The sequence below is a fragment of the Sminthopsis crassicaudata genome, chromosome 2 (genome assembly GCF_048593235.1).
Source record: "Sminthopsis crassicaudata isolate SCR6 chromosome 2, ASM4859323v1, whole genome shotgun sequence".
Classification (NCBI taxonomy): domain Eukaryota; kingdom Metazoa; phylum Chordata; class Mammalia; order Dasyuromorphia; family Dasyuridae; genus Sminthopsis; species Sminthopsis crassicaudata.
The window spans coordinates 519,654,479-519,669,656 of NC_133618.1; the positions used below are offsets into that span (position 1 = coordinate 519,654,479).

The 15,178-nt window shown below is 36.1% G+C and overlaps 1 protein-coding gene across 6 annotated transcripts in view; it reads left to right on the forward strand.

Annotated features, from left to right (window-relative positions):
- Positions 1-15,178, forward strand: part of SLC12A1 (solute carrier family 12 member 1) — a 124,192-nt gene that overhangs the window by 55,776 nt on the left and 53,238 nt on the right. For all 6 annotated transcript variants that reach the window (XM_074294424.1, XM_074294429.1, XM_074294430.1 and 3 more), the window contains exons 16-17: positions 776-875; positions 2,211-2,322. In XM_074294424.1, coding sequence (XP_074150525.1) covers positions 776-875; positions 2,211-2,322 — 212 coding nt within the window. The remainder of the gene's footprint in view (positions 1-775; positions 876-2,210; positions 2,323-15,178) is intronic.

The following is a 15,178-nucleotide window of genomic DNA, read 5'->3' on the forward strand; positions in this document are numbered from 1 at the left end:
CCTACGGCCTTTCATTCCTAATCTGAAAGAGAAGGAGTTGGACTAGATGTCCATTAAAAGTACTTTCTAATTCTAAACCAATTATTCAATAAACCCTTCACTGGTATTCTTTCAGTTTTGACCCATTTTTCTATTGATGAAGCTGAGGGAGGAAGAGAAAAAAGAAGGAAGGAAGGAAAGAAAGAAGGAAGAAAGAAAAAAAAGAGGAAGGGAGGGAGAAATAGAGTGAGGGAGAAAGGAGGAGGAGAGAGAAAAAGGAAGAAAGAGCGGGAAGGAGGGAGGAAGAGAGGGAGGGAAAAGGAGGTAGGAAGAAAGGAGGGAGAAAGGAAGGAAGGAAGGAAAAGAGGAAGGAAAGAAGGAAGGCAAAGAGGAAAGAAGGAACAAAGGGATGAAGATATGAAGGGAGGAAGGAAGGAAGGAAGGAAGGAAAGAAGAGAGGGAGGGAGAGAAGAAGGGAGGGAGGAAAGGAGGGAGGAAAAGAGAGACTATCGATTAAGACTACATTCCAATGCTAAGTACTTTACAAATATTATTTAACTTAATATTCACAACCAGAGAAGATAAGTGTCATTATTATCCCTATTTTATGGATAAGAAAACTTAGATAGGAGAGAAATAACTCACTATGGTCACACAACTAAGAAATGTTTTTGGCTGGATTTGAACTCAGATCTTCCTGAATTCAGATTCTGTGCGGAATCTGTTATACCTAGTTCAAAGGAGAAAAAAATAAAAGCCTAAATATTGCTTGTTCTATATTTGTTTTAATTTATAGATGTGAATTGGGGATCTTCTACTCAAGCTCTTTCCTACGTGAGTGCTTTAGACAATGCTCTGGAATTAACCACTGTAGAAGATCACGTAAAAAATTTCAGGTACAGTTAATCCTGAAGTGCCATTGTGCTTTGAATTAGAGAACAGGTGATCTTTGAGAACACATCTGTGCCAAATGGTACCAAGAGATGAGCACAGATTTTTAAAAATTAGATCTCTATCCATAGAAACTTGAGGTGTCCTTATCCATAAAAACATGAGGTGTCCCTACCCATAATGTCCCTACTTTCTTAGCCATGCCCAATCTGTCCTGTTGTTTCTCGTATCACCAAGCAGATGTCATCTGTTGAAAAAACTTCAAGTATTTGAAGTGTTATCATGTGGAAGATTTCATCTTGATTCTTGTTGGTCCCAGAAGGCAGAATTAAGAATTAGAAAAAGAGAGAAGTTGTAGAAAAGTAGATTTAGGCTTAAAGGTGAGGAAAAACCTCACCCTACTTTATTGTTTCCTTCCTTCTTCAATTACAAACATAAAATTTTCTGGACAGGCGACAATTGAAAAAACTAAAGAAGTGTTCCCCAAACACAACTCTCCATGAAAACTTTTAACAAAAATAATAATTAAGTACATTTTTTTATCTTTGTCATAAATTCTACAGTAGACTTCTTTATAGTCCTGGTTATATGTTTACATGAATAAATAAATATAAAGCATTATACTTGAGTTCAAAAGAATCAAGCATTGTTAAAGGGCAACTTATCTAACAAAAAAATTCCTGGGAGTTTTAGTGGACAACCTAAACATGAATAATTAAAGTAATATGATAGCCAAAAAGCCAAGGCAAATTTGGGCTGTGCTAAATAAAAGATGTCTAGCCTCCAAGAATGATAAAGTAATAGCCTCTCTGTACTCTGCTCTGATCAGACTATATTTGTACCATTATATTCAGTTTTGGGTGAACCCAGTTTAAAAAGAACATTGACAAGGTGAAGAAAATGCAGAGGAGGGGTACTAGAATGGTGAAGGCCTTTGGCTCATTAGAATTGGTTAGAGAAACTGTGAATGTTTAGCTGGGAGCAGACTCAGGACAAGAGGAGACACAATAAGTATATTTGACAGAAGGACTTATAGAGCAGGAGTTCTCTGCCCCCAAACCAAATGAGAACAATGGGTAGACATTATAATGAGGTAAATTTAAACTTGATGTCACAAGAAAAAAAAAGAAGTCTTACCAATGATGGAGATTCAAGTGTAGAAAGGGCTGTCTTAAGTTTGCTTCTCATGGAGGTTTTCAATTGGAGAATGCCCTAGTGAGGATTCTTTTTAAATATGGTTTGAACTGAATGGCTCCTGAGGATCTTCTCAATTCTAAAATGCTATGATTCTATAAATGTGATTCCATTTCCATGACTAATTCTTAATACTTATTTCCTAGGCCCCAGTGTATTGTTTTAACTGGTGGACCCATGACAAGACCTGCTCTACTAGACATTACACATGCGTTTACCAAGAACAGTGGTCTCTGCATTTGCTGTGAAGTCTACGTGGTGAGTACCTTGAAGGTGGAACTGCAAAGCTCAGGGGATGGATGCCAGCACTGATGGAAGGTTGAGTTCATAGTAGACTCTTGTGGCCTTCTCCCCTTTCCTGTGTTATTGTCAGGGAAGGGGGAGGACAGTTAACAAGAGAGCTAGGGGCAGCTAGGATACAAGTTCTTTCCTCTGATTTATAAAGCAATGACCAGCAAGTACCTGTGATCCTGAATTTAAATGGGCAGATGAAATGTGTTTCAGATTTCATGGGAGACCAACTAAAAGTGATAAATATTTGCAAATGAAGTCCTCAGAGTAAAAAATAAGAGAACCGACTATATAGCTCAAAGAAAAAAATTGGAGGTTTGGGGGTATAACTGTGAGTGGAAACATAAAGGGATGTAATAGAGAGAATAGGGATCAATTTTTCTGAGTAATTGATGAGAAGAGAAGCAAACATAATGGACTTTCATGACAGCACATCACATTTAGGTTAAATATTTGGAAAAATTTGTTATAATAAAGTTACCTGGGGAATGAAGCAAATTTATCCAGCCTCCATAGAAACATTAAAGGCCAAAATTAGTACCTATGTGTTCTTCAGGAAGCCTGTTAAGAGTTACTGATATCATAATTTATGAGTATCTTTCCTCTGAAGGAAAGTGGGTTGGAAAATTTAACTGTCACCATCATCATCACCAATCTGTAAAATAGGAAGGAAGAATAATAAAGAAATCCACTCATCCTGTCCAAGACATACTTGATCCTTTCTAATGTTTTTGCATTATGTTCCCCATCTGTAAAATAAAGATGATCATAGCACCTATCTAAGGTTGTTGTGAGGATCAATTGAGATAATATATGTAAAGTGCTTTGTAAACCTTAAAGTGTTATATAAATGCGGGCTATTATTATTATCATAACCCATATGTGCACTGATATCTCCGTCAAAGGCCCCAACTATTAATTTGTACAGAAAATTAGCAAAGTGGTTTATAAACCATAGCATGGTATGTTTTATGGGAGATATAATGATGAGCTATTCTATGATGTTTTTCATTTTTAAAAATCATTTTCATATCTATTACCCATTTTGATTCTCAACTAAGGTTGTAGAGCAGGTATTATTACTCTACTTTACATGTGAAGACATTGAAATACAAAGAGGTTAAAGACTAGACACACATCTAGTCCATATTAAAGCCCGAATTCAGTCTTTTTTCTCTGAAACTCCAAATCCAGTGCTCTAGGAATCATGAGAGCCACTGTTACTTATGCCCTGAGACCTTTGAGGAGGCAGCATGTTACAGTGGAAAGAACAATTGTTCTGGTATCAGAGGAATGGGTTCAAATGTCATCTCTGAGGTTTATTTTCTGTGCGATACTCATCACTGATCTCAGTTTCCTGACCTGTAAAATGAAGAAATTAGATTTGGTGACATCTGAGATTCTTTCCAGATTTAGGCAGCTGATCCAAGTATCTAAACTGAGATGCATTTCTCCCTTTAGAGCCCATTTTATATCTTCTAGAACACAAGTGCTTGAGAAGTAATGTGGCCCTGAGGTTTATCAGTCAACTAGCTTTAATGCAAGCTAACTTTGCAGTTAGCAATATTCCAGGTGCTGTGCAAAGCAAATTAGTCATATTCCTGACCTCCTGGAGTTTGCACTCTGACATTGAAGAAGCTGCAACCTTAAAGCACTAAAAGAAAGGTTGGCAGCTTAGAAAGCACTAACAGCATAAGTAATTGGCAAACAATGACTTCAACCATTTTTAATCTTTTAAGCACCTTTCTCTCATGTTATCAGCTTTGGCATCCTGGGTTAATAGATTTTCATTTTTTGCCAATATGCAACAAGGGCCTGTTTTGATGGAGTAAGCAGTTTGGTGTGTTTTCCTTATCTAGCAACTTAGGCAAAATTGAGTTTAGTGGGCAATGAAAATATGATTTCTTTAGAAATGGAGAAATGAATTGTGGGAGGGGTAAAATTTTTTGTATATTGGTAAGAATAAAAAGGATCTATACAATCATAGGTTTTAACTCCTTCATTACCATAGCTTGGAAGAAAAGATGAAATTGCATGCAAAACTCAGTTGTTTTTCCGTAAGAAATCTGACTAGCAGCTTTATCACCATCTCTAGGAGGGTTCTTTGTCTGTGTAACATGTGTCTTGGATCATCATATGTTTCCAAGTTGATTGCCCAAGAGTTCTGATCCCAGGTGCCTGTATTCTCTTGGGGGCTCAAAGCACTTTCTGAACAATAATGATTTGTCAGATGCTTTCTGGAAGCAGTTGGGAATGAAGATGTTGTCAACATTATTATGCTCCAGGCTTAATTGTCCATCATCTTTTTGTAAACAAAGGCAGGGAGCCATAGGAAAATAATTTTCTAAGGCACAGGCCTAGGCTGGCTTTGGGTGTAGGCAGTGGGTGGGAAGATAAATACTAAATTATAACAATGATGTAAGAAGGAGAAAAACAATTTGATTTTTCACCCAAGGGAGCTAGCTGGTGCTTACCCTGTAATCATCATTTTCAACCTTAGGAATGTTTCTGCTTCACACAAAAACTACAACTTCCTCCATGAAGAATAGCAAAATTTAGATCTGTTAGGGTCCTCAACATGTTAATAATGAGCAACCTGTCACCTGAGAGGTGGAAATTGTAGCCTTTGTCTAATCTTTCTTTCTGCATGTAAGGGACTGGGAAGAAGGTAAGGCCCATGGCTCCCTGGCCTTCCAGATATCCTCAGGCTGGAGGGAAGGTTCACTGCCAAGCACATCGAGGGCAGCTGGCACATCTCCTTCCTTGACACCTGGACATGGTAGTGGAAGCCCAGAGTTGGAAGCCTCCAAGGTTGAAAGGCTGGCAGTTAATAACTGTTAACATTAGCATTTCCCCACTAAGCTAATACTTGTGTGTCTTGAAATAGGGTAAAATAGTAATAACAACTTTCATTTAGAGAGTGTTTTACACTTTACAAAGCACTTTAATCATAAGTAATAAAACTATTATTATCTCCATTAACAAATATGGAAACAATTAAAAAGAGTGAATTATATGATGACGGCTGCTTCTACAATGCATTGTACATATATTATTGCATTTGATCCTCATAGCAATCCAGGAGGCAGGTGTTATTATTAACACCATTTTACAGATGCCTTGCTTCCAAGTTCATTAGTCAAGAGAGCTAGTAAGTATCTGAAGGAGGATTTTGATTTAGGTCTTCTTAATTCTACGTCTAGCACTCCATCTATATGAACCACCTAGAAATCTATATATAAGTGACCCATAACATCACAACTAGAGAGTATCAAAGCTGGTACAAGAACCGAAATCCAGAACTCTTTCCATATTTGATTGAAGCCAAATATTTTTATAATAATACAATAGTTTAATTTCAAATACAGTAAATATTGGTAGGAATAATAAACACATTAACAAAAGCTCTTGGAAAGGAGTTTAGTAATTTTTGAGAGTGTGAAAGGATCCTGAAGCCAAAAAATTTAAGCATCTCTATATAATACTATGAAACTCCTTAGACATACATATAAAGAAGCCAGTCATCCAGTGGCTATAGGGATCCCAAAGGAACATATAACAAAATCATCTTTTTCCATACCTTTTCTTGTATTTTTCCTTATATTTTTTTTATCTAATTAAAAAGATTATTTGTAAAGGGCTGAAACTCTGAGTTGATGCACTGGGGGTCAGACAACCTATCACTTAAGACTAATTACCCATTGGACAATACTCTATTAGCTTATGCTTGGAAAATGGCCCTTCCCATTATTCTGTGCTGGTTCAATCTTTTGGTGTATACAGAGAATTGTGGGAGGGATTAGGAGGTAGAGTAAGACAAGCCAGAGTCACTTTGGTGATAGAGGAGGAGAAGGAAGGTCGTGGAGATCCTACATCCATTCCCTTCACTTCTACCCCTAAAGACCAAGAATAAAGACCAAGGACTTTTGCTTATTCTGACAGGGTACTAACTTGGGCTTCACAATTATTTAGGTTACTAGATTCATAATTCATAATGCAACTTGGTTAGTTTTTGAAGAAGGAACATTTATTTTTCTTACTTCTAAACTGTCTTAGAACTCCAGCCTCTTCAAGGAGCCTGAAAACTAGCTCTTTTCCCATTGTATTAAGATTGGAGAACAGCCATCTGAGATTTCCCTTCAACAGTACATTAGTCACACTAGTGACTAATCTATCTGTAGATTAGTAGCTACAGTAGCTCTATACAGTACAGTACAGTAGCTATTAGTAGCTCTTAGTAGCTCTGTAGCTACAGATTGCAAGTTTAGCCTATGGACTTCTAGAATGTCTTCATTTATTGTTTTGCCAAATAACATAATGTACCTTTTTCGTACCTCTTTCTGACCTTAAATTATAAGGGAAAATATGGGTTGGCAACTGTCTAATTCATTCAGTTGCTTCCAAAATCCACTTCCAAGTCTTATTTTCACAGTCCCTCCTAAACTGTGCTGCCTAGACTTATCTTCTAAGACACTGAGAGGTTAAATTATTTGTTCTGTGTCATATGGGCAACATATATCAGAAGTGAGATGAGGAACTTGAATTCTACTCCTACTGACTCTAAGGCTAGCTGTCTACCCACTATGCCTCCCTGCCTACATAGGAAATTCATAGACATTAGGTGATCCATCCCTCTCATTTTATTTGAACTCCCACAGCTCTACCCATCCCTGGGTACTTAAGTAAAATCAGTGCAGCAAAACAGCATTAATGTACAAATATCCTACCAAACAAGCCTTGGAGATGTTTAATAAACTTGAAGTGGATGGTCAAATAAGGATCTGAGGAATGATATACCATATTGGTTGTTGTGGTCTATTGTTCTTTTATATTCCCCTTAATGTTTTTTGTTTTGGGGTATTTCCACCCATCTCTGGCTACTAATTCTCTGAGGAAAGAGTCAAGAAGTCAATATATAGTCTTTGTTTACCAGGTGGCTGAACATATGTTTGCAGTCAGATCCTGTACTGCTTCAAAGAGCTAAGACACAAAGTAAATCAAGAAAGGGATATGAACGATGATGACATGTGTCATAGATTCATCTTACATGTGTTTTATAATGCTTTTTCATTTTCATTCACTTGTTCCACATAGCCATTCAGTTTCCAAATCTTATGATATCTATTTCTACAGCATCTCTCATATATATAGGAAGGGGAAGGAAATAAGAATTTGTTAAGTAAATTTTATTTGTGCCTTTATTCTAGGCACTGCACTAAACACTTTACATACATCTCATTTAATTTCCTATGATCACTTCTCTACTCACACACTCACTACTGAGTTCAGGCTCTCATCCCTTTTCTCCTAGAGTATTATAAGAGCCTCCTAACTGGTCTTCCTATATCAATTCCTTTCCTAATCCAATCTATTCTTCACCTAATAGCCAAGATAATTTTTCTAAAGTACTCAACAGGATCAGCTTTGAACAAACATTCCTTAAATGCCTACATTGCTATATAAAGTCAAAACAAAACATAATATTTTGCCTCAAGACACTTAGGTTCTAGTAGGGATATGAGAAATATGCAAAATATAGAATAGCATTTAGAATATATGCTAAGTATAGAATTATTTTGAGAATGATAATTTACTAAAAGTCACAAACCACTGAACTTTTATTGGGTCTATGCTTCCCCTATACAGGACCTTAGAAATTTATTAATTTTTTAATGCAAGTAGAGGATTTTATATTTTTCACATCTATTAAATTTTATCCTATTGAATTATTGGCCCATTATTATCTTCTAGGCCCATTTTTCTAGCCTCCCAACATCTTTTTGGATCCTTGGAAGCTTACATTAATTCCTCATTGAAATTGTTTCTCTTTGTTTTCAGAATTTCATTCTCCCCATCCCTCTTGGGACAACTTCCCCTATTTTTCCTTATTCAAAAACCTCACTTTAACCCCATTGCTAAAAGAATCAAGTCCAAACCCTTTAATCATGTATATTGGTCTTCAAATACCCAAGTGTTCAAGTTTTACAATTCACTCAATTATCATGGCTTGTGCTTCCTCTCTCTCAACAACAGACATGGTCTCACCCTTGATCTTGCCATCCTATGATGGCTTTAAGTCTCAGGTTCATATCCTTTCTCTGAAGAAAAAAATCTACTCTTTCCAAATCAAGGAAGAATGTCAGACAATACGTTATTTTCATTCGATAATGGTAACTTTCCATCCTTTTCTATTCAAGTTCTCATGCTTTCTGCTTGTGCAACCAGTTCATATTTATTGGTCAGAATAAGATTTGGAAAAGTTTCCTTCATCGACCTCTCTATCTTTTAAAAAATGAAATTATTAAGACAAAGCAAGAACTTATCAGCTGTTTTGCTTATGACAGAAAGAGGTCCAGATGACATACAGAGAGCTGAACCTTCCTTTCCCTATAGTGTCATACCATAATATAGGCTTATGATCTGTTTTTACAATCTCTTGTCTATTTCCTTTTATCCATGTAGACAATAATATACAATATCACATCAATTTTTCCTTCCATTGATTTTCATCCAAAAACTCTCTTCCATCTTTCTCTACTAAAGTTCCTATATCTCTTCACTGGAACATGCTCTTAACACAGAAGTATTTGGAGATCCTCTTTTTCTAAAATCTGCTTTTTCTAAATGGGACATGCTGTGTGGCTCAGGAGAATGAGAGCTGGCCTCAGAGCTATTGGTGACTCTAGATAAAGCCAGTGCTTTAAAAAATGACCTAAGATGCTAAGTTGCAGGGAAAGTGCTGACCAGCATTGTTAGAGAGGGCTTTTTCATTCACTAGTTCCCTAAATCAAATCAAATCCCTAACTCAGAGAGAAGTGAATGGGCCATTAAGCTGTACATAAGGATCTCTTCACATCATATATTGACTTGGCTTTAAAATGTAATACTATCTGTATTTCATTACATTTTAATTTATCTTATGAAATATTTCCCAATTATATTTTAATCTGGTTTTCTTAACTCTGTAGTATGTCTGGGGTGGTTTGGAGGAAGGAATATGTTTATATATCTCACCCCTAAATAAATGAAACCATAGGAGCACCCTCTTTCTTTTTACTCTTCCATATACATCCTCTAATCCTAATTCCCATTCCACTACAACTCAGTGATTCTTATATGAATTTGTTCCCCTCCTTTAGAATCTTTAATCACCTTGTTATCCATACTTTATATAATTGACTATAGACATATAAGGTCATGAGTTTCATTGCTGGCTGCCTCCTCGTATAGCATTACTTACTATTCCTCTCTATTGATTTTTCTTCATGTTATATCTGTGACTATCCATAGAATTTGCATTGACAAATATATCTAACTTTTCTGGTTTCCCTTACTTTTCCAATTAACCTGCCCCCATAAGATTTTTTAAGTCTTTAGACAAATACATTTTTACCAGTCCTCATTAGTTATGCTCCAATTCAATTCAATAAACATTCATTAAATATCTGTTAAATGCAAAGCAGTGTGTAAATTAGTGGAGATCCAAAAGGAAAAAAAATGCCTCGAATCTAAAGATTAGGTTGTGGCAAGAAATCAGGCTAGAAAAAATAAGGAAGAGAGCAGCAAAAACCAGAAATATGAAAAGATTGGGATTGGTACCAGGTCTAAGTCTAAAAGAAACCAGAGGATTTTTAAGAGATAGAGAAGAAAAGGGAACACATTCTAGTCATGTTAGAAAGCACAATGGTGGACAATGGAACGTCAAGTTTGGCGTCCATCTAGGACGTCAATTTGGCACGAACATTGGGAGCATGTGAAACAGAGATATAAAATAAGTCTTGAAAGACAAGTTGGTGCCAGCTTGTGGAGAGCTTTAAGCCTCATTCATCTTTAAGTCCCAGACATCTCTAATATTTATTCTTAGAGATAAGTAGGAATCAGTAAAGATTTTTTGAGCCAGAGCACAATATGATTAAAATTATACCTTAGGGAGATTATTTTGGTAACCAAGTATAAAGCAGGGGTGGGGAATGTCTTGCCCACAAGCAATATAAGACCTGTGAAATCATTTGTTCTGGCCTGCCAAGGCAACTACAGGCAGTGATGAGCTGAAAGCTAGGTATAACAGCCCCCGGCTTGAGTTTTTAAGTTGAAAATTTTGTACAGTCTGTGAATGATGTTATAAATATCCAAATGGCCCTTGGCAGAAAAAGTTTCCCCACCCCTGAAGTAGAGGATGGACTGGAGAAGGCAATATTAAAAGCAAACAGGTCAACTAGAAGGTTCTGCAATAGCATAATTGAGAAGGAATTGGTGTTTAAACTAGTGGTAGGATGTGTAAAGAGAAAGGGAGGGAGATGAAAGATATTGGGAGGGTTGCAGGAAGTTTCAGCCTGGATGACACTAAAGTATGGTGATGCTTTTAAAAGAAACAGGGAAGTTAAGAAGGTCGGATTCTGAGGGGAAAGATTAATTTAAACGAGTATCTGTTCCAGTTTCAGTTATGCTGGTGGGATAACATGCATATTCAGGTGGAGATATACAATAGGCACTTGAAAATGCTAGACTGAAATTTAAGGGGGCAAACAAGGTTGTGTTGTAGATTTGGGAATCATTTGCATATAGGTGGTAACTGAAATTATTAGAGTGAAAATTGTCACTATTGCAATGGTTTCCTATTTGGTCTTTCTGCCTCAAATCTCTCCCTAATCCAATCCATTCACCATGTAGCTGCCAAAGTGGTTTTCTTTTAGTGTAGATCTTACCATATCACTAGCCTACTCAACAAGCCTGCTATTGCTTTTAGGGTAAAATATAAACTCTCTTGTTGAACTTTTAAAGTCCTCCACCATTCTCTCCTTTCTTCTCCCTCTCCCTTTCTTTCTCCTTCTCTTCCTCTCTCTTGATCCCAACTCTCTTTTTAGCTTCTATCATTCATTATTCCTAATCAAATCAATGGTCTCTTTGCATTAACTATCCCCCATGACTGGAATGAACTCCTCCCATAGTCATACCTCATAATCCTTTATTTATTTCAAGATGCACATCTAGAATCATCATCTATACAAAGTCTTTCTTTATATTCGAACTGTTACCAACACCTTCTCCAATGACCTTGTATTTATTTTGTTGTTATTCTTTATATATGTACTTTGCAATAATAGTGGGTAGTTGTGCAGAAGGCATTTTATCTTTTCTGCTCCCTCTGTTCTTCTGGAAGGAACAAAGCTGAATTTCCTCCAAGTTTCACCTGCTTCCACTCTGACTTCTTCCTTTTCCACATTGGAGACTGGAGATTTAATTAGCTGGACACTGTTAAAATAGTGAGTTCATCTTTAGCATAGAGACAATATAATGGTCCTCAGGGTCTCAGATTTGTGTGGTCCCCCTTTTTATATCAAACAAAAAACTTACTAATACATTGACAATAGTTCAGATCTCCCAGTCACGATAAATTCCTAAAATTCAGACAAAAGTTTGGCTGTCTACCCTAATTTAAAATTTGAATATTTCTAACTAAACTCTGGCTTATTCATATTTAAGGCAAAAATCACTATACAGGAAATGTCTAATATTAAAACAAGTGAATAAAATACATTATGGTAACTGCTACTGGTCAAGCAAAGGGAGGAGAATGTGAGCAAGAGCTGACCTTTTGGAACATTGCTCAGTTTTTAAAGAGGCCATCATAACTAGCAAATTAAATCTCAATTCTCTGTTCCAAGATACCTGCCGGGCACAAAATACCACCTCTGTCTCTCCCTTCCCTGGCAACTTCAGCTCTCTTTTCACTTGCTGCCCCCATGCTGCTGACTTTCTCATCTTGGTATATAAGTCCTGGAGATGCCAGGGTATATGTCATCTTTTGCCACTGCTTGATTCATGATCACACTCATCAGTGCTTCTTCCTCAAAATCTATGCTCTCACAGACAGAATGTGTCTCCTTAAAAACTCCCAGGCCTCAGAGCGAAGGGGAAATTCAGATCCCTCTGAACATCCCAAGATGCTAGTCTCCAATCTCCACAACACTGATTTAAGTCCATAGTGCCTGCCTTTAGAGAAAATAAGCTCTATGAGAACACAGATTATTATTATTATTTTTTTAATCTTTTTATCCTTGGCGTCCAGCATAGTTCCTGGTACTTGCTATGTGCCTGATAAACACTTAATTGGTTGGTTGAAATTGAAAAGAGGAATGGACAGAATTTTAGGGAACGTTCACATTTGGGGGGGGTCAATAGAAAGAATAAGAACTATAAAGCATACATTAAAGGAGCAATCAAAGAGGTAAAAAAAAAGACAATCAGGGAAGCTGTTATCAGTTTGTAAATAAAAATATCAGTAAAATGTCAGAGTCAGACTGAAAAGATTTGAGTAGTCAGTGGGTAAAAAGGAAGAGAAGACAGTGAATAAAGACAATTCTTTGTAGAAACTTGGCAGTTAAACCAAGGAGAAAGAAGAGACAATTTCTCAAGTGAGACTATCTGCAGAAAAGGGAATTGGATTGTTCTATGTTCTTTTAAGATAAGTCCTATAACCAAAACAGAGTGAGTCATTGGGAGTAAAGAGGGGCAAAGCAGAGGGAGTAGGGGTGATTAAAAAAATCAGGGTCCTGCAGATAATAAGAGAAGATGAGATCAGGTTAAAACTAGCAAGAAAAGGGACCACTTCATTATTTTATATAAGAAAGAAGGGGGAAAAAGGTTTTAAAAATAAGAGGTTTTTTTTTTTTTAAATGTAGAGGAAGAGAATTGAATGAACTCAAGTCAAAAAATTTTAATCTTTTTAGGAGAGTTGGGAAATCTGCAGAAAGTGAGGCAATAGAATTAAGGGGCTTAAAGAAAGAGGAACAAGTTTGGTATAACTATCAAGTGAGAAGATTATAGGGATTCAATAAGAGAATGCATAAAGCACTGGAGGTCCACTTGAAGTTAGAAAACATAATTTTGAAATAAATCCAAGACATCATTTTGAGACCTTCCTCCCTGACACAGTTCAGAAGTTGTCACAGAACAAGTGATACTATCTCCCCTCCCATATTCTCCAATATATTATCCCCCTCACAACTATCTTCTGTCTCTAGTCCTGACCCTGGTGCTTGCTCTCTCTCTCTCTCTCTCTCTCTCTCTCTCTCTCTCTCTCTCTCTCTCTCTCTCTCTCTCTCTCTCTCTCTCCTTCTCTCTCTCCCTCCTTCTGTCCTTTCCTTCTTCTCTCTCCCTGTCTCTCTTTTCTTTTCCTCCTCCCTTCCTTTCTTCTTCCCTCTCTTTTTTCCTTCCTCTTCCCTCTCTCCTCCCTCCCTTCCTCTTTCTCCCCCTCCTTTCTTCCTCTCTCTCTTTTAATTGTCAAATTTCAAGTCATTTTTCACAATTTTCATCCTCCTTGGTCTATCTGTAACTTTAAACATTGTAGACTATGTTCTTAAATGATCACACTCGTCAGTGCTTCTTCCTCAAAATCTATGCTCTCACAGACAGAATGTGTCTCCTTAAAAACTCAGAGCCTCAGAGCGAAGGGGAAATTCAGATCCCTCTGAACATCCCAAGATGCTAGTCTCCAATCTCCACAACACTGACATTTCATGACATTATTCTTTCTTGACTCTCTTCCTCCCTATATGAGTGTTCATTCTCAGCTTACTAAGAGACTGAATATATATATATATGTATGTACACACACATATATATGCACATACATAATAGAATTTTGGTGTATATATGTATACATTTATATACAAATATGTATGACATAGAATGAATTTATTTATAAACTAAATCCCCCGAATAAACTTCATGGATAATAGGCACTCATTTAATATTTTTATTTCCCTCTGTATTATGCATACCTACATATACATGTATATATGTCTACATATATATAGCTAACTAATGTACTTGTATTAACAAATATGCATACACATATGATTTCAATCCTTTGTGTCTATGAATAAATCACTTACCCTCTGTGAGCCTCTATTTCTTCATCTAGATGAATTAAGGAATTGGACTAGATAAGGTCAGAAGTCCTTTTCAGTTCTAGATCTTTAACCTTCCAATCTTATATGAATATATACACAATTATACATATATGCACTATATGTATTCTACATACATATACATACATTCAATGATTTCATTACTCAGTTGACAATTTTTCGCTCCATCCATACCCTATTTTTATTCTCAATAAATCGATATTCACTGTTCATACTAGATTATTACCAGAATCATCTTGGTGGCTATATAAAATGGGGAGATATTTGAGATGGAAAAATAAATTAGGAAACTATTTACAAACACCATATATATATGTATATATATATGAATATATTGGCAGATGATTTATATCTCTTTATATATATGCTTACAGAATATACATGTGAATCATATGTACATGCACATGTATTCATATGATATGTCTATAGAGCTCATGTTAAATGTGTGTATGTGTATGTGTATATATTAGATACAGAATGTATTTCTATAAATACCAAAAACCCCTACTAAGTTTCATGGGGTAGGCAAACTCTCTTATCTAAATTTTATATCACACTGGTTCTACACACTATCTAAACACTTAAATTTTTTTGAATTGGATTAGCTTAGATTAATAAAACAAGTTTTTCTGTTTTTTTATTTTCCTTTTCTGGTTCCAAAAGAAAAGAAGGGAATTTGTTTTAATTTTCTGATTGAGATCTACAATAAACATATCTGTTTTTTAGATTTGCTCCTATGTATGCATGTTTATGTATATTGTGTATACCCACATAAATATGTGTAATTTGAACAGAACACAGTATTTTCTACCATAGCATTGCATTTAGCCTTAATGCTTCCTGCCATAATTTAGACCCACTTCTTTTCTTTTATCTTTAGTAGGAGAACA